Raw genomic sequence first — 20364 nt, forward strand, 5'->3', positions numbered from 1 at the left:
TGGTGGTGGTGGTGGTGGTGGTGGTGGTGGTGGTGGTGGTGGTGGTGAGAAGAAATAAAAGTCTACAGATGAAAGGTGTCTGGCCTAGGCCACACACAGCCTGCAAGCTCCTGAATACAGCCAAAATAGGATTACAATGTAATTGAAAAACATCTAACAAAATAAAAATACAACATACACAATGTTAATTTGTGGTTTTCTAAGTCAATATTTTTGTGATTCTGAGATGTGGTCTAATCAGGGCAGAGATCTGGAATTGTCAACCACCTTTGCTCTGGACACTACATATCTTTTAATACAGCCTAAAACCATATTAGCTTTCTTGAATTTCATGGCATGTTATTAATTCATGATGACTTTATAGCCCACTAAAACCCCCAGATCTTTTCCCAGGAAATATCATCTATCTACATCTCTCCAATCCTAAACCTGTGCAATTGATTTTCTGAACCCAAGTAAAAAACTTTGTATTCATCCTTTTCATCAACTTCCTAAGACTATAAAATACAGATAAACTACTGATTTATGAATGAAAGCAGTTTCCTAGGCAACTAGGTTGAGCAGTGGATAGAGCACTAGTCCTGGAGTCATGAAGATCTCAGTTCCATTATAGCCATGGATATTTAATAGCTAGGTAGCTATTTAAATTCTGCTTGCTTAGTTTCTTCAACTTTAAAATGGGGATAATAATAGTGCCTATCTCTCAAAGTTATTGTGAGGTTCAAATATTTGTAGAGAAAATATTTATAAAGCCCTTAACAAAGTACCGGGCACATGACAGGGACAATATAAATGCTAGCTATTAAGTAATGTATTAATTTACTTTATTCATATTAATATATATCATATAAAATTACATTTATTATTTATTGAAAAATTAAATCACTCCTTGAAATCCAACAAGATCTTTTTGAACCCAGACTCTATCATTCAGCATATTAGCTCTCCTTCTCTGCTTTGATCTGCAAATCCGCACATTTGATAAGCATACTACCTATCCCTTCATGCCCCCAAGTCATTAACTACCTAGAATATCAACCTGGGAAAATCATGCAGTTTTCACAGATTTTAATCTTTCTAGTATCTACATTTATCATAAATTCCTTTGGAAATATCTCCCTCCTTAGATTTTTACACTGGTAAATACAAGTGCTCTTTTAGAGGGGAAGGGCTATAAGCCAATCTTCAGACTGGGGAATTTTCCCACTCCTTGACATTCCATTTGTGACTCTTACGGTTCTGTTTTCTCTCCTTTGCTGTGAAGAAATGGGTACCTTAATTTTCTGTTGATTCTGAGTTCCTGAACATTTGAATTTTGTTTGTTTTTAATTCTTATAACTGCTGAGAAAATAGTCTGTTCATAATAAGAAAAAAAAAAAGCTGTACCTTCCTCAGCCTAAATATAGAATTTCAATACTTTAGACAAGCTATCCCCGGTGAAGAATAAAATCCACTAGCAAGCAAAGAAAGGCTCAGATTTCAGTGGAAAGTGTACATAGGTTTTATAATCTACTTGGTTTGATTTTCTCCCTAATACCTCCCCCCCACCATGAACTCATTCAATCTCTTACTATATACTTTACAACCCCTTGTTTCTTTTCTCTTCCCTCCTACCCCCATCACTCAAGATCCCTGTCAACCTGAACGACTGGTTTCACATTGTGACAAACCCTTTAAAGGTGGGTCACAAACGGCACTGTTAACTTAAGAGCACCATTTCCCATGGAATTTGGTGGCATAATTTAAGACTTATTTGGCCAAAACAGAAATGGATAGTGTTGAGAATGTAACCGGATTTTTTCTGTTTGGTTTTTTTGTTTGTTTGTTTGCTTAGCTTTTACTTGTGGTAAACTTTTTTTTTTTTATCATTATGCAACTTCAAGTATTGGCCTAATAGGTCACTAAGCATCAATGAAAATATCTGGGAGTAATTCAGACAGTAAGGGCTCTTTACCCCTTTAGGCTAGAATAAAAATTTCTCTAAGGAAGGCAAGGTGGAATGCTAAATGAGCCACCCAGAACAATGCCTGGTCAAGTTGCACACTTCTTTAAGCACCCGGTGATTTTCAACCTAATCCTTTTCGTTTTCTCCCTCTCCCCCATCGGGACATCATCTCTAGCAGGAGACACAAGGTATTCCAGGGTCTCAATCTCTCCTTCCATCTAGAAGTAGTTCCCCTTTCCCTTCCCCTCAACCGAATTTGTCTTTAAAAGCTAATTTGAGGGCATGAAATGTGTTGTTTATCCTAGGTGTCAGAATTGCTAGCGATTGCTCATTCTTGCCGGAATGCTTTACATGTCAGACATATTGTCAGGGAAGTTTGATAGATTTTGCCAAAGACATGAATAAACAAATCATGAGTTTGTGGTGAACAGGCTCCAGTTTGCAATGTGCATTCCACTTTGGTTATACAATCTAAGATAGGCATTTTGCAATCCTCCTTAGGGTCACAGACACAGAGTTAAAAAGGACTTTGGACACCATTAATAGCCCAGACCTTTCACTTTATAGGTAACGAAATTGGAACTCAGTCAGGTAAAAGTGATTTGCCCAAGGTCACCCAGCTAGTAAGTGGCAGAGGAAGGATTAGAACAGAGGTCCTCCTACTCCTTAGCCAGTGCCATTTTCACCAGATCATGATACTTCCCCCATTCCTTTGTCCTTGTTGTTTCATGTTCTTGGTCACCAGGATTTCTGCCTTCTCAAGATCAGAACAGAGTTTTAGTCAAGCAAAATGATAGGCATTATTCTTAATACCCAAAGACTGACTTGTCCCATTGACAAATCAGTCTCCTTCCCATCCCTTCCCTTTCCTTTCCACTCATAATACACATCTAGAATGGTCTGGTCATCTCCCTGGTATCAGCAGATGCCATGCCTGCATCTTCATGGAACCAAAAATCTACAGCTTGAAGGGACCTTAGAGGTCATCTAATCCAACCTCCACTTCTACAAATGAGAGGAATGAGTCCCAAAGAGTTAAGTTACTTACCCAAGACACCCAATAACTGACCAGGCTTCAAATTTAGGACATAACATCAGAGATTTAGAACTGGAAGGAACCTCACTGGACAGATCATCTAGTCCAATCCCTTATTTTACAGATAAGGAAACTGAGGCCCAAGAAAGTGAAATGAATTGTGCACAGTTGCAAAGGTGATCCAATTCCTACTGGACAATCTCCAACATCAGCCTCTGCTAATGATGCTAGAAAGCATAGGAATAAGTGGATTTTTCCTTAGTACAATAAATAGTATTTATCTATAACCAAGAGCAAACTTTATATGTCATGGAGAAAAGATGGCCACCTTTCGACAGGATCAGGGACAAAGCAACTATAAAATACTCTTTACAGAAGGAAGGAAACAATTATTTATTAAGTTCCACCTGTGTGCCAGGTACTGTTACTGTATTATGTCCTTTACAGGTAATATCTCATTTGATCCGCATAAACAACTCTGAGAAATAGGTGCTGTTATTTCCATTTTACAGTTGAGGAAACTAAGGCAAACAGAGATTAAGTGAGTTGCCCAAGATCACACAGTTAGTAAGTATATAAGGCTGGATTTAAATTGAGGTCTTTCTAACTCCAGGCCCAGCATTCTAACCACTGCACCATCTGAATGCCCCAGGAATAAAGACAGACCTAAGAGTCTAAGTCTAGAGAATCTAACTGACTGGCCTTTTCATACTATACTATACTGGTCTTCTCTGGTCAATTTTATGTTCAACACATCTCTCACCTCTATCCTCCACTGATCAAATGAGATAACATGTGAAAAGCACAATGCCTAGCACATAATTAATTAATGCCTCTTCCTCCCTCCTCTCATTCTTCCACTAACACAGACTAACCCCCTAGTTCAGGTCTTCATCACCTCTCACCTCTACTACTTCAACAGCCTAACTGATCCCCTGGCCACCAGCTTCTACCTTCTCTGATCCATCCTTTACAAAGCTGTCAAACTGATATTCCTAAAAGCCAAGAGCCGAGCCTGTCACTCCCTAACTGAGAAATCTCAACAGTTTCCTAGTGATTCAAGAATAAAATATTAATTCCAATGTTTGGCATTTAAAACCCTTCATGACTTGACTTGCACCACCTTACCTTTTCAGAGTGATTTCATAAGATTCTCCCACATGTTGTCTATGTTCCAGACAAAATGAACTATTTGATGTGCCCCATATAGGACCTTCTGTCTCCTGTTTCCATGACTTTGCACATAACAAGAATGCTTTCCTTCAATACCTCACAGAATCCCTACCTCCATGTAAGACTTAACTAAAGTCCATCAATCTACAGACAGGGGAAGAATTCATGCCCCTACGAGATAGACCAGATCAAAGAGATAAAATGGACGATTTTTTTAAGCAATCAGGGTTAAGTAACTTGCTCAAGGTTACACGGCCAGGGGTTTCTGGGTGGGTGCTAAGTGTTTGAGCCCGGGATTCGATCTCCAGGTCATCCCAACACTGGAGCTGGTGCTCTTACTTCCTGTGCTACCTGGCCACCCCAAAAATGAACAATTTTAATTATATAAAATGTCAAAGTTTTTTGCATAAACAAAAAGTAAAATAAAAGCTAAAAGGGATGTGGTAATTAAGGACAAAAAACCCCTTTGCAACAAGTTTCTTTGGTACAAGTCTCATTTCTATCTGATTAAAATTTATGAGCCATTTTCCAATAGCTTAATGGTAAAAGAATATGAAAAGGTAATTTTCAAAAGAAGAAATACAATCTATCAATAATCATGGAAAAAATGCTGCAAATCATTAATAATTAAAGAAACTACAAATTAAAGCCACCCTGAGGTTCTACCTTTCACCCATCGGATTGGCAGCGATGACAAAAAGGGAAAATGAAACATGTTGGAGGGATTGTAGAAAAACAGGCACACTAATACACTATTATTGGTAGAGCTATGAATTGGCAGAGCCATTCTGGAAAGCAATTTGGAATAATGCCCAGAAAGTTTACTAAACTGTATGTAGTTTTGGACCCAGAGATTTCACTACTAGGTATATATAGGCATATATCCCAAAAGGATCAAAGAAAGAGGAAAAGGATCAAAGGAAAAAGGACCTATATGTACAAAAATATTTACAGCAGCTCTTCTTGTGGTAGCAAAGAATTGGAAATTAAGCAAATACTCATCATTTGGGTGATGGTTGAATAAGTTGTGGTATATGATTGTAATGGACTACTATTGTACTATAAGAAATGATGAGCAAGATGCTTTCAGAAAAACCTGGACTTACATGTACCAATGCAAAGTGAAGTGAGTTAGAACCAGGAGAACACTGTACACAGCAACAGCAGTATTGGGTGATGAGCAACTGGGGAAATGAGTCTAGCATTGGGACTTTAGCCCTTTTCCAGATTCTGCATTCCAAAGCTAGCCCTAATAAATTGTCAATTGCCTCTATGTCTTCAATGCTCCCAGCTTCCCCTGCCTGTACCATTTCCCTCTCATGCCATCCTGTTCAGAGGCCTAGAACTCTCTATTGCCAAAATTTAATTTTAGGAAACAATGAGATAAATCTATGCATATTAAAGTATGATAAGGTTTACTATATTATTTTTCCCAAGCATATGAAGTAGGAAGGAAAACAAAAGCCAAACAAATTAATCTATAATGATGGCACTTCAGGCATCATCAAAAAAAAAAATGGCCAAAGAAGTATTTGAGGAGGCAGAGGGTTTTTCCCATAGTCCCATCCCTGAAGGCAAATATGTAGTCTACCTATGTACATCACTCAGAAGTACCATGGAGTACTACATGGAAGTACATTTAAAGGACTGGGGTTTGAAGATTGGTTCTAAGCAAAATTTTAGACCTTAGTTTCCTCTTCAGTAAAAGAGAGAGGTCAGACTAGATAACAGATAAAAAAAATCACAGGTAGAGTTGAAAAGGACCCTCAGAAGCCATGTAGTCCTGAACATGCAGGTTCCTACATCCCTTCCTCATCCAGGAACCTGCCCTGACTCAGCTGTAAGACTTGTAGACAAAAGATGAGGCTGGAAAACAGTCCCTGCCCCCTCCTTTTTCTCCTCCTCCAGAGCTGAGAGTGGGTGCGGCTCTTGGCATATGGGTTGTATGTTTAAGATTGATTGTTTCTCTGGGTGCCCACGTCTGTACAAGTCTAGAATATGGGTCAGAACCTGAAGAGTCCTAACTCTGGGAACACTGATGATAAAAGTGGCTTCCTGTGTCTTGGCAGATGGTGGACTAGTGGTGCAGACATTTTCAGACATGTCTGGTGTACTGGTTTGTTTTGTTTGACTATACTTATTTATTACAAGGAAAGGCTTATGTAGTAGTAGGGGAAGAGTTGGTGGGTAGTGATACAAATAGAAAAAAACAATCAAGGAAATAGTAAAATTATTGAAAAGAAAACAAAAAGAGGTTCAAAAGAGAAGAGAAACAAGGTAATTTTGTTACTACTTTGCTGAATTTAGCATATAATTTTTTAAAATAAACTATTACATAATAGAAGTTCAATGGTTCATATAAGAGCCTCTTTTGTTCTGAGTATACTAAAATATTTGGATGGCTGATTAAGTTCATAATAAAAAAAAGAAATTTTTAAAAGTAGTTTGGTAGAATAGAGAAGGCAAAAGAACTGTGTGATATGTCTGGGAGGGAAAAGATATTCCATTTTCCCATCAAAAAGCAAAAGGAATGCACATTATTATTACTGCTGGTATATCTATGGGGGAAGAAAGACACCCTAAAGGAGAGACAGGAGGTGCTCTATGCTAGGTGAAATAAACTCCAATCTCAACCACTACCTCCTTTCCAACCCTGATGGAAACAACTAAGGATTCTGGCCCCAAAAGCCTTGGGAATAGCAATGCCTTAAGGAAATTGAAGCTTAGAGAGAAATGAGAACCTCATACGTACAGTTACTAGCAAAGTCAAAAATAAAACCCAGGACTGGGATCTTCATATTTGGAGAGTTGAGGAATGTCTTTGTACCTAGAAAATCCAAGAGAGTTAAAAAAAAATTACTGGCAGCAATAAAAGACTTTTGCAAAGTGGTAGCATACAAAATGGACCCATAAAAACTATGCCTCAAAATAGGTATTACAGTGGAGTGAAAGGAATATTGGCTTTAGATTAAGAGGGCCTGTGCTGAAATGCTGCTGCTCCTTGCCAGATGTGTAACCCTGGATAAATTCACTCTCTGAACCATAACTTTCTCATAAGAAGGCAAAATGGTTTAAGGTCCTTCCCTGGTCTGGATTCTGTGATTTTATGACTCCTGGTCCAGGGGTCTTTCTACTCCATCACACTGATGAGTTTGCTGGGAATTTCCTTGCAGAAGTTTCTAACACTGTTCCCTAAGATCCACGGTTCTTCTCACCTGTTCTTGGGCTGGTTCACCTTTCCACTTTGTATGGTGGGATGCCCATGCCAGGGGGACAGATAAAAGTCCAATGGCTAACTTCTTCTAAATTAAATCATTGAAGGGGGTGTTGAAGTGGAGAGGAGAAGCTGAAAAGCTACCAGAACTTCTCCAGGAAAAAGTAGAGGACACATATTAACATTAGTTATGATCTATTTTGCAAGGCCACATATGACCTTTGGGTGTGGCCTTCTGACTGAGTCCAAGTTTTATACAACAAATCTTTTTATTAAGGGGATTTGTTCTGTGAAGTTTGGATTCAGTCAAAGGGCCACAATTGAGGACCTAGAGGACCACATTTGGCCTCGAGGCCACAGGTTCCCCATCCCTGGTACTGGCTACATAAGTTTGTCTGACAAAAGAAAATTCTGTTTAAAACTGTTTAAACTGTGTGGTCAAGGCCATTCTGTTTCCAAAGGTTAAACTATACAAACATTCCAGGGATCAAAGTTTCACTTAAGAACACAACATCAAATCTGAATTAAATTGTCTATCTGAAGGCATATTACTGATTAACAGAAATAGGTCTGTGATAAATTATGCTAAGCTCAGAAAGAATTGGCCCTGGCCTGAAACTAACATGAATATCTGGGAATCTAACTATAAAGGTAAGGTGCCCTCCAATTTTAGGGATGTTGCCAAACATCTTTGAAATCTAGAAAAAACACATGCTTTCTCAAGGAAGATTTAGAGTTATATGCCAAATGCTATTTAAAGTACTCCTGCAAGGGTTTAGCATGAAGTGGAGCAGTCATTCTGGAGTCAATAGTTTGGACACCTAATAACTTTTTACTTGGGACACAGAACTTTAACTTAAGCTATTTTTACATGCTCAAAATTTACTCTAAGTAAATTTCCTGGGCTTCTCTTAAGGAAAATATTTTTATATGTTGTGTGACTTAGGGCAAGTCACTACCTTCTCTGGGACTCAGTTTCCTCCTCTACAAAATCAAGGGTTGATTTTCCTCTAACAAGCTGTAATGTGAATAGCCCTGGAGACTATTCAAATGAATTTGGTTAAGGGGTGGAGAAATGCAGGGCCACACAGATGTGGGAGTCTTGGGGAAGTCTAGGAGGAGAAAAAGGAACAGGGAAATAAGGGCTAGAATATCAAAAACAATAAATTATACAACACACACACACACACACACACACACACACACACACACACCCCTTTTTCCAATTAACAAGCATTTATCTTCTCTCCCTCCCAGCCCTACAAGGAAAACAAAATCCTTCTGATAAATATGTACAATCAAGCAAAACAAATTTCCCCCTTGGCCAAGTCCAAAAATGTGTTTCAAACCTCATACTGAGTGCATCGTCTCTCTGTTAGGATATGGGTCGTAATCTTAAGAAAAGATTTTTGATAATTATTTAGCAACAATTGCATTCTATTAGGGTGAGAGTCCCTCAAATGGAGTATTACTTAAGATAGCCCTAGGTAGCTGTGGGGGCCTCCAAACCCCACTTGATGCGCTCTCCCCACCGCCCCCATCCTCACCCCTCCAGGCCGTAAGGCAGGGAACCTCTGGGCTTGTCTTGGGCCAGGATGCAGGGCCACTTTCGCACCCCGCTGTCTGAGGCCCGTTAGAAGAAGACGGACTGGTGCCAGGGTTTCGTAGGATCTCTGGCCCTGCTGACCCAGGGGCTTGCCCTGGGTTTACATTCCTGACCTTGGCTGCGGTGTCTCTCTCGGGAAAAGGGGGGAGGGTTAAGGAAGCCGGGGACAGACTTTTGATCCCTGGGGTCATAAGAACAGGTGTGACCTAAGCGCTTACAGTTTGTCCAGTTACTGCGCAAGGTCGCGGGTTGGCAGAGGCCGCTGGAACCCGGGAGGGTGACGGCAGCACTGCAACTGCGGCTGCGGCTGCAAACTTCCTGGCAGATGCAGCAGCGCCAGGCGCACTGGCTCGGGTCAGATGCCGGGACGGGGGAAGTTCCAGTATCCCCGGGGAAATGGAGGACGGAGCAAGCGCAAGCTGAAACCCTCCAGCGTCGCCACAGTCTCTGCTCTCCTCTACAAGAAGGCTTCAGGCTTCGGGGAGGTCTATCCACCACCCCAAGACCCGGCCACGCCCAGTTCCGAGCCCTCCCACGATAGCCCGGAGCGCTCGGATCTGCAGCGTGAGAGGGGGACCCTGGCCAGGCCCTCTCAAGCAAGGCCAGGAAGTGGAGAGGAGCTTGGAAACTGTAGTTTCTCCACGTAAACAAGTTCCAATGCATCCACAGTCCAGCTTCCCCAGCCCCAACTAGCTCTCCATTTCCGCTAACATCAAGGACTATTATTTCTATCTCCACCCCATTGCAGACCTAGTCCTTTCAAAATGCGCTTTGTTTCTGCTTGCCCATTTCACGTGCTCCCTCTATAACACTCTGCCTCTCTCTTCTCCCACCTCTCCAACCCCTTAACAGATGAACGTCAGCAGAGGTCTGAAGGTAAACAGAGCCTCAGACAAGACCAATCCTTGTCCCAGAGGTTTGTAACATAAATGGCCAGGTCCTGGTTGTGTGTCTTTGTGGAGTATTGGCATAGACAGGGCAGGTGCTAAGTTTGGCCAACACGGCATCATTTCCTTTCCCAATAGTTGGCCTTCCCGGGACACAAGAGACAAAGTCCAAATTACTCTGCCGCTGTTCCCATTTATCTGCAATATGAACCTTCCACTCCAGCCAGGGTGGTGCACATTAAACACTTGCCATAAAGACTTGCCTAACCTTAAAGAATTAAGATTAACCAAGAATAATTTTCTGTGACTATTTTTAATAACCCTATTATTTCTCTTCAGTGTGACAACACTAGCATCTGTAATTTGTCAGTGGGATCTAAACCCTGGGTCTTCCTTCTTCCAAATGCAGTATTCTGTTCCTTATAGCACATAGTATTAATTATCCTATGCCACCTAGAGAGAAGAAAAAAAAAAAAACTCCAAGCAACAATGGCCAATCTGTTAGAGATATGTTGATTTTGAAGATCTGGGAATCCAGAGGAACCAAATCAGGTTGAAATGGGTTATGATATAGATCATAGACCAAAAGTTACAGCAGGATTTATATTTATGCCTATCATTGATACAAGTGGTAAATACAAAGTATCAGTTTTATGTCAGAACAAGAAAAGAGGAAGATGTTCTAAGAACAGTGCTGGAATCATAGAGCAATACTGGAAAGGGACAAATTGCTTGGGGAATATGGTTTAACAGAATTTTAAGAACTCTTTGAATGTCCGTAGAAACAAGACCAGTAAGTTATTTTCAACCTATTCAAAATATTCTTTGAATAACTTGACACTCAGGATAATCCCCCCCACCCCATCCTCGACCCCTACCCACACCCCTTTCCCTTTAATTAGCTTCTTTTAACAAAAGGGAATGTGGTAGAATGGACAGTGCACTAGATTTGATTCCTGATTTTATTTCTTATTATTTGTTATCATGGGCAAATTCTTAAACTTTTTCCTTTTTTTTTTTTTTTGGAGGGGGGAAGGCAGGGTAATTGGGGTTAAGTGCCCAAGGTCACAAACTAGTAAGTGTTAATTGTCTGAGGTGGCATTTGAACCCAGGTCCTGACTCCAGGGCCAGTACTCTAAAAATTCACAGTGACACCTAGCCACCCTGTTCTTAAACTTAAAAAAAAAAAAATCTCAATTTAAATACTCAAAAGGAACATTTCTGTAAACATAGAATACAAAAAGAATTCTCTGTGAAACTGTAAATCTCCTTTCCATAACACTTCATTTAAAAAATATATATATATAAGTTCTACATGCTTTCAAAATTGTCCAGCTAGTGTGTACTTCCTCCTAAATTTCTTTTCTATGCATTATAAAAAAAAAGTTATAGTAGTGGATTGGGGGCATCACCATTGCTAGCTCCTCATTCATCTCTACCAACCTTCCTATTTGAAAATTAAGAAAGTGAGAAAAATCTTTGTAATAAATACATAGTCAAACAAAAAGACATAGTGGCCATGTCAAAAAAAAATGCATGTCTCTTTCAGCACTCTATGTCCAACATCTCTGTCATTGCATTGATCAGTTGTTTTTCACAATTGTTTTTCTTTACAATATTTCTGTCCTTTTAAAATTTGTTCTGTTTCTGCTTACTTCACTCCATCAGTTCATACCACGAATGATGCTTTGGAATTCTTTCATCATTTCTTGTGGTGCAATAATATTCCATTACACGCATATCTGACAATTTGTTCAGTCAATCCCTACTTGTCTAAGACAATCTAAGGCACCACCTTATAATTTTCTTCCAACCCTTCCCCCCACTTTTAATCTTCCATGAAGGATCAGAAAATGTGTTTTGCTTCAACTATTCCTTCCATAGTATTATCTTCTCTTAATCCCATTTCTGCTCCTCCCCCATTTGAGCTTGATTTAGTTCTATATCAAATTCTTCGTTCAGCCCTACTTTGTAATGTTCATCTGATGCCCATTTCCTCCCTCCCCCTTATTCCACGTTTGCAAACTCTTCACACATCCCATTTATGAGAATCAGCAAATTCAAACTCTTTCTTCCTCCTTTCTACACTAGTATATTCCTTCTCTTACCCTTCATTCCCTTTCCCCTCAGAATATAACCAATCTAACTCTAGGACCTCTTTTTCTTATTTAACTTCCTCAATATCCTCTGAAGACACTAAGGTTCTAAAGCATCACTTATTTCTTCTCCCCCATTAGAAAATTAGCACCACATTATCAAATGGCTTCTTCTAATTGATCAAATCAGTCTACTTTTTTTTTTTGGAGGGGGGAGGCAGGGCAAATGGGGTTAAGTGACTTGCCCAAGGTCACACGGCTAGTTTTGTGTTAAGAGTCTGAGGCCAGATTTAAACTCAGGTCCTCCTGACTCCAGGCCTGGTGATCGATCTATTCACTGTTCCACCTCGCTGCCCCTCAATCTACTCTTCTAGGTTTCTCTGGACTTGTACCCTTATTCAGCTCTTTTCACGAGATACTTGAAAGTCCTCTATACATTTTTTCCCTGTAGGATTATACTCAGTTCAGGGGAGTCGTTTGTTCTTGGTTGTAAGCCTCTCGCCTTTGTCCTTTGCCTTCTGCAATATGGTATTCCCAGATTTATTCTGATGTGATCCTGACTCCAGTTCTTGGCAGTTGAACTGCTTCTTTGCTGCTGCTTTTAGTATTGCGACCTCGGAGCTCTGGATTTGGTAAGGATATTCCTAGCACTTTCCATTCTGAGGATTACTTTAGGAGATTATCGGGGATTCTTTCTGTCTTCACTTGCCTTCTGGCTCCAATAGATCTGGGCAGATTTCATTTGACTCCCTGAAGGGCAGTGTCCTGGGTTTTTTTTAATTCTGCTTTTCAGGGTGTCCACCGGCTCTTAAAGAATCTCTCTGATCGGGTTTTCCAGACCAACTGTTTTTGGTATCAAACATTTTACATTCCCTTCTCTTTCAGTCTTTTGGTTTTTGTTCTATTTCTTGTGGTTTCATGGAATCATTGATTTGTTTGGTTCGTTCTGATTTTTGGGAAGTCTTGTTTTGGGGATAAAGTTTATCATTTTTTCTTCTAAACTATTTGTTCTTCCAGTTCTTTCCTTCAGGGACTTTATTTCATTTTTTAAAATCTCATTTAATCTTTTCTAGGTATTCATGTCCTTATAGAGTTATGTTACTTTCTTATGTTACTCTTTCTTTTGGAGGATCATGCAATCATTTTTTTTATTCTGGTGTTTTCTTTCATTTCCTCATCTTTTCAACTTTAATTACTGAAAAGGGGCCTTGTACTAGAACCAAGAAGTCCCCAATACACTTTCAGTTGGGATGGTCAACCCTGTTTGGTCTTGCTGTAGATTCCTTCATAGATTTCCACCTCCTGAGGTTAGGTCTCCTCCTTGGATCTTTGAGGTCCTGAGTAGGGGATCTTCAGGACCCTTGTCTCATGACAGTATTAGGGACCCCAGAGTCCTTGAGACTATGTTCTGGTACTACATTGGTTTGCTATGCACTTAAAATTCCCAAGGCTTCCAAGGTCCCTATCCTGGGGTTTTCTCAGGGGAGCTCTCTGATCTTGCACAGATCTCTAGGCATGGAACCTTAGAAAAAGTTCTTATTGGCTTCTCACTGACTTTTTTTTTTTTGATAGCTTTGAGCTGGAAGACACTGTAGTTTCTCATTGGATTTCATGACCACTATTTGGTGTGGTGAGAACTTCAGGGTTTTGCTGGAGTATTAAACTTTCATAACAAGAGTTAGACTTAATCATCTCAGGTTCCTTCCAGATCTAAATTCTATAAGCTACTACTATGCTTTTGCATAGAGCAATTATAAAAAAGTGGGAATAGTCATGCAGAGTAGTGGCGTCAAACTCAAAACAGAATTGGAAACCACTAATCCATACATAAGGATTCCTGTGGGCTGTATTATTGACTTAGTTTTAAAATGTTATCTATGCTTTAATCATATTTTTTATGTTGTGGTAAATATTTCCTAATTGCATTTTAATCTGGTCACTCAATAGTGTTGGACAGACTTTTCAACACAGCTGATATAGAAGCTATTTATCACCTTCAGTCAAACTAATTCAAAAGCGCATGTCTATGGAAAACTGAGAATGGGAAATACTGGGAAGTACAACAAATCTGGAACTAAAAGGCCTGGTTTTGGGTCCATTCTGCAACCTGGTAGCTATCTGATCTTGGGTAAAGACTTAACCCCTCTGGGCCTCATGTTCCTAGTTGTAAAATGCGGAAATTAGTCTAAGCTATCTGTAGGGTCTCTACCAGGTCCAAATCTTAAATTCATTATTCTAGTGCAATTAAAAGAACTTTAGAGACCTCTATTGGTTACCGGTAGACATTGCCTTGGTGGCTATTTACTATGAAAGAATTTTACTACCAATGTTACCCTCCCCACTCCCCTTTCTATTCAAGCTTTAAATTCTCTATCCTTTGGAAGACTTCCCCAAACCTCCTAAACAGTGAAGTCAGAACCCTTCTTTGAGAATTGTTTTCTATGTCTACTAGCAATAACTCCCACTGAGTGAAAGATATAAACCGTTTACTTGGCAACGGGAAATATTTATTCCAATATAGCTCACTGGGATAGCTTTTCAATCTACGCATAGATTGAGAATCATCAACAGAAGCTAACAAAATTAAAGAAACTGTGATATGAGTCCCCAGCTTTATAGTTCATTTAAGGTTTGGATCAGATTCAGAGTTGATGGAGTCCTTGTCTTCTAGTCCCACCCCCTCATTTTACAGATGAGGGACTAAGGGTTAAGTGTACAAATTTTCTTGGTTCCTAGTTTCCATAAAGGGATTACTAAAGTTACTCCAAAACCAAATTACTAAAGATAAAACCTGGTTTAAAACTGTAATCTCATAGAGTTTTCTAAATGTCCTTATGAGCATATTACTGTCAGACACTATACAGACCAAATTAGACAAGCCCTCTAGTAACATGTTCCCAAAAAAATAGAACAGTCCTTCAGATAATAAACATAAGATAAAATTCAATAATACATTTCAGAATACTTACCTTTAATTAGATTATGCCCTACACTTATTCATCAATAGTAGGAAATAAGGAACTATTAAAAAACATAAAGCTATGAGTTGGCTGGAATATGCAAGGCCTATATAGGACTATCTATATTTGTCCTCTTTTGATAAAAACATCAGATTCAACTGCAATTTATTATCTACTGGCCACAATTACTCTCCCTCTATTTGTCAAGCAGTTTTCCTCTCCACCTGAACCACTGAATTCAGAATCTAGGGACTTCATATTTAAATCAGTGGTCCTTTAACACTATGGCCTCAACCTGTTTCCACAACCTGCCTTAGACTTACTCATCCAAGACTGTTCCATTTTCATCATCTTAGACTCTAAAATTCCTTCTGATTCTAATCTTGCATCTCTCCTTCTGCCTTAACAATTTTTCATCCTTATTATGATCTCCAGGCCTTCCATACTTCCCTAGTTCTTCTAGTCCATCATTCCTGCTTTAGGCTCACATTTATTTCCCTTAGCAGTCTTGACCATATAGCTAACCAGTTCAACTATAGGTTGCCCTCCACTTTTCTGCTGTTCATACCTCTCCAATACTCAACTCTAGGTTACTTCTACCACCTGCATTCCCCAACAAGCTATGTCTGACCACTATGTGGTTTTTCACCCCACCCCCTCCACTGTCTCCTCTTTCATTTATCTTACAGGAAGGGATGACTCGTCTCCTTGCCAAGGCAAACCTATGTACCCTTGGATCATATTTCATCCAGTCTTCTCCAGCAGATTTCCCTCTAACCTTCAATCTCTTCCTGTCCACTGAATGCTTCCTTGATGCTTATAAATATGTTCATGTCTCCCCTATCCTCAAAAAAACACCACTTCATCAATCCAGTTCCACTGGTGATCATCCTAACATATTTCTTTTCATGGCTAATCTTGAGAAGGATATTTACAATCAGTGCTTCTATTTCCTTTCTTTTCACATTCTTGACTCTCTGCAGTCTAGCTTCCAACTTCACCATTTAACTGAAAACGTTTTCCGTAAAGTTACCAACAATCTCCTAATTGCCAAATCTAATGTCCTTTACTCAATCTTCTTTTTTGATCTCTGCAAAAACACTTGTCAATACTCTCTTCTCTCTAGGCCTTTATGACATTGCATTTTCCTGGTTTCCTCCTACTTGTACAACCACTGCTCAGTCTCCTTTGCTATTCATCTAGACCACAATGACTAATTCTGGGTATCCCCCAAGGCCCTGTCCTGGGTCCTTTTTTCTTAACTGCTATTTCACCTGTTCTCATCAGTTTCTAGGATTTAACTATCATCACCATGCAGAGACTCTCACCTATTTTAGCTAGTCCTAACCTCCAGTCTCACATTCCAACTGCTTTGACATTTTGAATTGGATGCCCCAAAGATATCTGATTCATGTCCAAAACTGAACTCACCTTCCTCTCAAAACCCTAACCTCTTTCTAACTTCCCTATTTCTCCCGAGAGTCTAGGTGTCACAATCAATACCTGTCACTCCCCATATCCAAACATTGCCAAGTCTTGTCAATCCTATCTTCACATCTCTCATATATGACTTCTATGACACTACTACTACTTTGGTGCAGGACCTTATCAATATTAGAATAGCTCTGCCTCAAGTCTCTCCCCATGCAGCTGGCAAATTGATCTTGTTAAATCAAAGGTCTGTTACCTTTCCCCACCACGAATAAACAAATTCCTCCAGAATCAAATATAAGGCTTTTAAGACCCTCAAAACCCAGCCTGTTTCTACTTTTCCAGTCCTTATACCTTACTCTTGTCCACGTACTGATGATCTTGAGATTCTTCTCACTATCCATCTACCTTCAGTTTTCCTTGGTTGTTTCCCATACCTAGAGTGCTCTCCTTTCTCATCTCCACCTTCTGGTTTCTTCCAAGTCTCAGCTAAAACCTCACCTGCAAGAAGCCTTTTCAGATTCTCAATATTAGTCTGAGTTTATCTCCAATTTATCCTTACAAATCTCGTTTGTACATAGTGTTTGTTGCTCCTTGAGAATAGGGCCTGTCTTCTGCCTTTCTTTGTATCTCCAAGCACTTATCACATTGCCTGGCACAGGGCCAAAACTTAACAAATGCTTGTCAATCTATGTACAAACTATTCTATGCCTGCGCAGCGTACTCCTTAGTACTCTTGGGGTCTGAGCCTTCCTTCAAGGCTCTGATCAAGTACCACCTCCTTGTATAGTCTTTCCTGATCCACTCCCCCACCCATCAGTGCTTTAACCCTTCAAATTACCCCACATTATGATTACTTATGTACATGGTGTATCTGGCCCCATCACCAACTCCCTCGTGTAGGACTGTTGTTTTTGCTTTTGGTTCCACAGCATCATAGTTTTGCCTACAATGTTTGCTGAACTGATTTTTTTTTTTTAAAGCAATCGGGTAAAGTAACTTGCTCAAGGTTACACGGCTAGTTATTTCTGGGTGTGGTGCTAAGCATCTGAGCCCGGATTTGATCCCCAGGTCATCCCGACACTGGAGCTGGTGCTCTTACTCGCTGAGCCACCTGGTGGCCCCTGGTGAACTGATGTTTATGCTAATGTAATGATACTGGCTATGTTCCAAAATTCAGATTTGCTAACCCAAACTTAACATTTTTTAAAAAAGTAAAGCATTCTCAGGGTGGCTAGGTGGCCTAGGTGGCACAGTGAATAGAGAACCAGCCTTGGAGTCAGGAGGACCTGAGTTCAAATCCGGCCTCTGACACTTAACACTTAAGCAAGTCACTTAACCCCAATTACCCCACTCTCCCCCTAAAAAAAATAAAGCATTCTCCCCCATAAAAATATTTCCATTTGAATTTTTATTTTATACAAAGTTTATCCCTGTTTATCCTAAAGAAGCCCAAAATGCCTAGTACTTTTGACCTGCTGAGTGTGCAATAAATCAATTAGATGAATTAACAAAGATAACTACAAATCTCTATTAAAAATTACATCACAAAATAATGGTTTTGATGCTGGCTTTATCAAAGCATTAAAATGCATGGCAAAAAGCTGTTCTTTGACTTCTGTCCTACAACATGTAAACGAACTCCCAATGACTTCCATTTACCAACCAGTAATTTTAATACAAGACTGGGGCCTATGTGTCTTCTTTTCCTCACCCTTCATAAAAAACAACTAGTGGGCTTTGAGAAACTGATTTTTTTTTTAAAGGAAGAACAGACCAGTTTAAAACAGGGGTCATGGCTACGAGACACTCTGGAAGAGCACCAGATGATTCCAAAGGACTCTATTTTCTTCTTTCATTTTGATGAGTGAAGAAAGGGGAGTCCCTCCTACTGTTCTTGTGCAATTAGTTTCTTTCTGTTACATTTCATTTACTTTCAATTAGTTTCAGGATAGTTTTAAGTTTAAAATAATTAAAGATTGCTATTAAGTGCTAGGTTTTCTTAAAAGGGTAATAGAAGGTCTTACCGGCTATAACATTGCCAACGTTGCCTCTAATGAATGACTAAGAAAAACATGAGCTGTGACTAATGCATTTAAAGACAAAAAATTGGCAGGATAGGTTGGGGAGGGACAGAGGAGGGAATTGCCATTTACATTCATGAATATATAGCCTTTAGTGGATTTTTGTTCCAAGGAACGTGAGAAAAAAATTGGAAGAAAAACAGATATGAAAATGAAACTACTTGATTTTCCCATGTATTTATTTATACAAGTACCACAGGACCTTCTCAAAAGGGCTGCCTACAATATTGTGTCTAACATACCTACCTGAAAGGGTTCTGTGACTATAGACATAGTTTTAATGGGGAGGGGAACCCTTTTCAATAAAGAAGAAAATGCATGCTATTTAGAATAGATTAAAAACATTTTCATGCCTTTTCTAATCTTCAAGATTAGAACTAATCTTGCTGTGAACTACTACTTCCTTTTCTCCAGTACTGCACAACTACAGTGAAGAAGGAAAGCTGTATTTAAAATAATAGAAACTTGGTTCTAATCCTATTAACCCAAGAATTTGATTGGTGAATTAAAGTACTACATTTATTCAATCAAAGTACATTCATTATGTACTACATCTAAATTCAGGGGAAAAGTATAGAATAACACTAATTCTTTTATTTTTTTCCCCCTTAATCTAATGTACTATCATGTAGAAAACGACCAGTGTTTTCTACTGAAGTATGTGTCTATTACCACCTTGGACTGCTGGGAGTACAAAAGAGCCAAATGGTCCAATGGATTAATTTCTTTCATGTAACATTTGCTAAACTGTAAGAATGGAGTTTAAAAACAAAACCAAAGAGGACCCAAATAGCATCAAGAGTGAATTTGATAGTTTTATATAAATTTTAGCCCTAGTAAAAAGTATTATTCTATGTTATTTTAATGCAAGAAAATAATCTTGCCTATAACATGGAAGGAAAAAAAGCAACATGTATTATTACTGGGGAATGAAGACAAGGATATAAAAACACATACATAAGTACTGTTCTAATGACATTACTTATCCTTTAGGTTAAATCCACTTTTAATGATTTTTAAAAAATCTGTAATTCCTAAAAGTAAAAAAAGTTTCAACAGAAACATTAAGATTTTTATGTTGCCTTTTTCTTCATTTTTTATTTTTGCAGACTGTTTTGAAACATGCCAAAACTCAAATGGCTAATGGCACTTTACAGTGTTGAAACAATAGCGAAATTAAATGCCTAACAAAAATAACTTAATGTAACATCTTTAAAGCTGAACCCTTCATTCTGATGCTGGGCGATTATTTAAAAATTGAGGTTTTGGGGGTTTTGTTTTTGTTTTTTCTGGGAGGGGGAAAGAATACACCTGTGATTTTAATGGCATAGGGAGCTCCCCCTACACATATCAGAGGGCACTGAAACTTTAAATGGTGCACAAAGTAGGGAGATAGCCTGGGAGGCAGGAACACTGGTTTCAAATCCTGCCTCTGACACAGACTTGGCAGAGCAACCCTGGATAGGTAGTAACAGTAGAGGTTACAAACAAAAACTATCAATCCTTAGTGATTTACTTGTAGTTCGTTAGCCATCATAACAGATAATTACACCAGCTATGACATCATTTCTAGCACCTCCTTTAACAAAAGCAGAAAAAAGGGTACAAATAGGTTATACTTAAGATATAATACATTGTTCAATTAGTCCTCAGCCCACTGAGAAGCTTTCTACAAGTACAACAGAGGCTTCTGTAACAATTTTCAGTCCTTTGGTGGATATTGCTCACTCATATTCATTTATGAAAAAAGTTTCTAATCAGACAACTAGATTAAAAAGTTATGATCTTATCTTGCAGTTCAATGAGATAATAATGGAATCTTTTAGGTTAAAAAGTCTAAATCTTGAAAGTACACCCATATTTTAGGTATGGCTTCAAAGAAGATATGCAACATTTCTACAAATAATTACCTTCATTACGGAGCAAGATTAA

The 20364-nt window shown here is 39.0% G+C and overlaps 1 protein-coding gene across 2 annotated transcripts in view; it reads right to left on the bottom strand.

Moving 5' to 3' along the window:
• The window catches only part of EPHX1 (epoxide hydrolase 1), a 63299-nt gene extending 53647 nt beyond the window's left edge, over window positions 1-9652 (bottom strand). The window contains exons 1-2 of one of the 2 annotated variants that reach the window (XM_069062570.1): window positions 9193-9652; window positions 6907-6981 (exon numbers count right to left, since the gene is read on the bottom strand). In XM_069062570.1, the coding sequence (XP_068918671.1) occupies window positions 6907-6981; window positions 9193-9637 (520 nt within the window). In that variant the 5' untranslated portion in view covers window positions 9638-9652. The remainder of the gene's footprint in view (window positions 1-6906; window positions 6982-9192) is intronic. The other variant, XM_069062571.1, reaches the window with a different exon arrangement.
• Window positions 9653-20364: the final 10712 nt, after the last annotated feature.

The sequence above is a fragment of the Petaurus breviceps genome, unplaced genomic scaffold (genome assembly GCF_028583685.1).
Source record: "Petaurus breviceps papuanus isolate PSGF00001 unplaced genomic scaffold, PetGlider_PUasm1.0 90466, whole genome shotgun sequence".
Classification (NCBI taxonomy): Eukaryota; Metazoa; Chordata; class Mammalia; order Diprotodontia; family Petauridae; genus Petaurus; species Petaurus breviceps.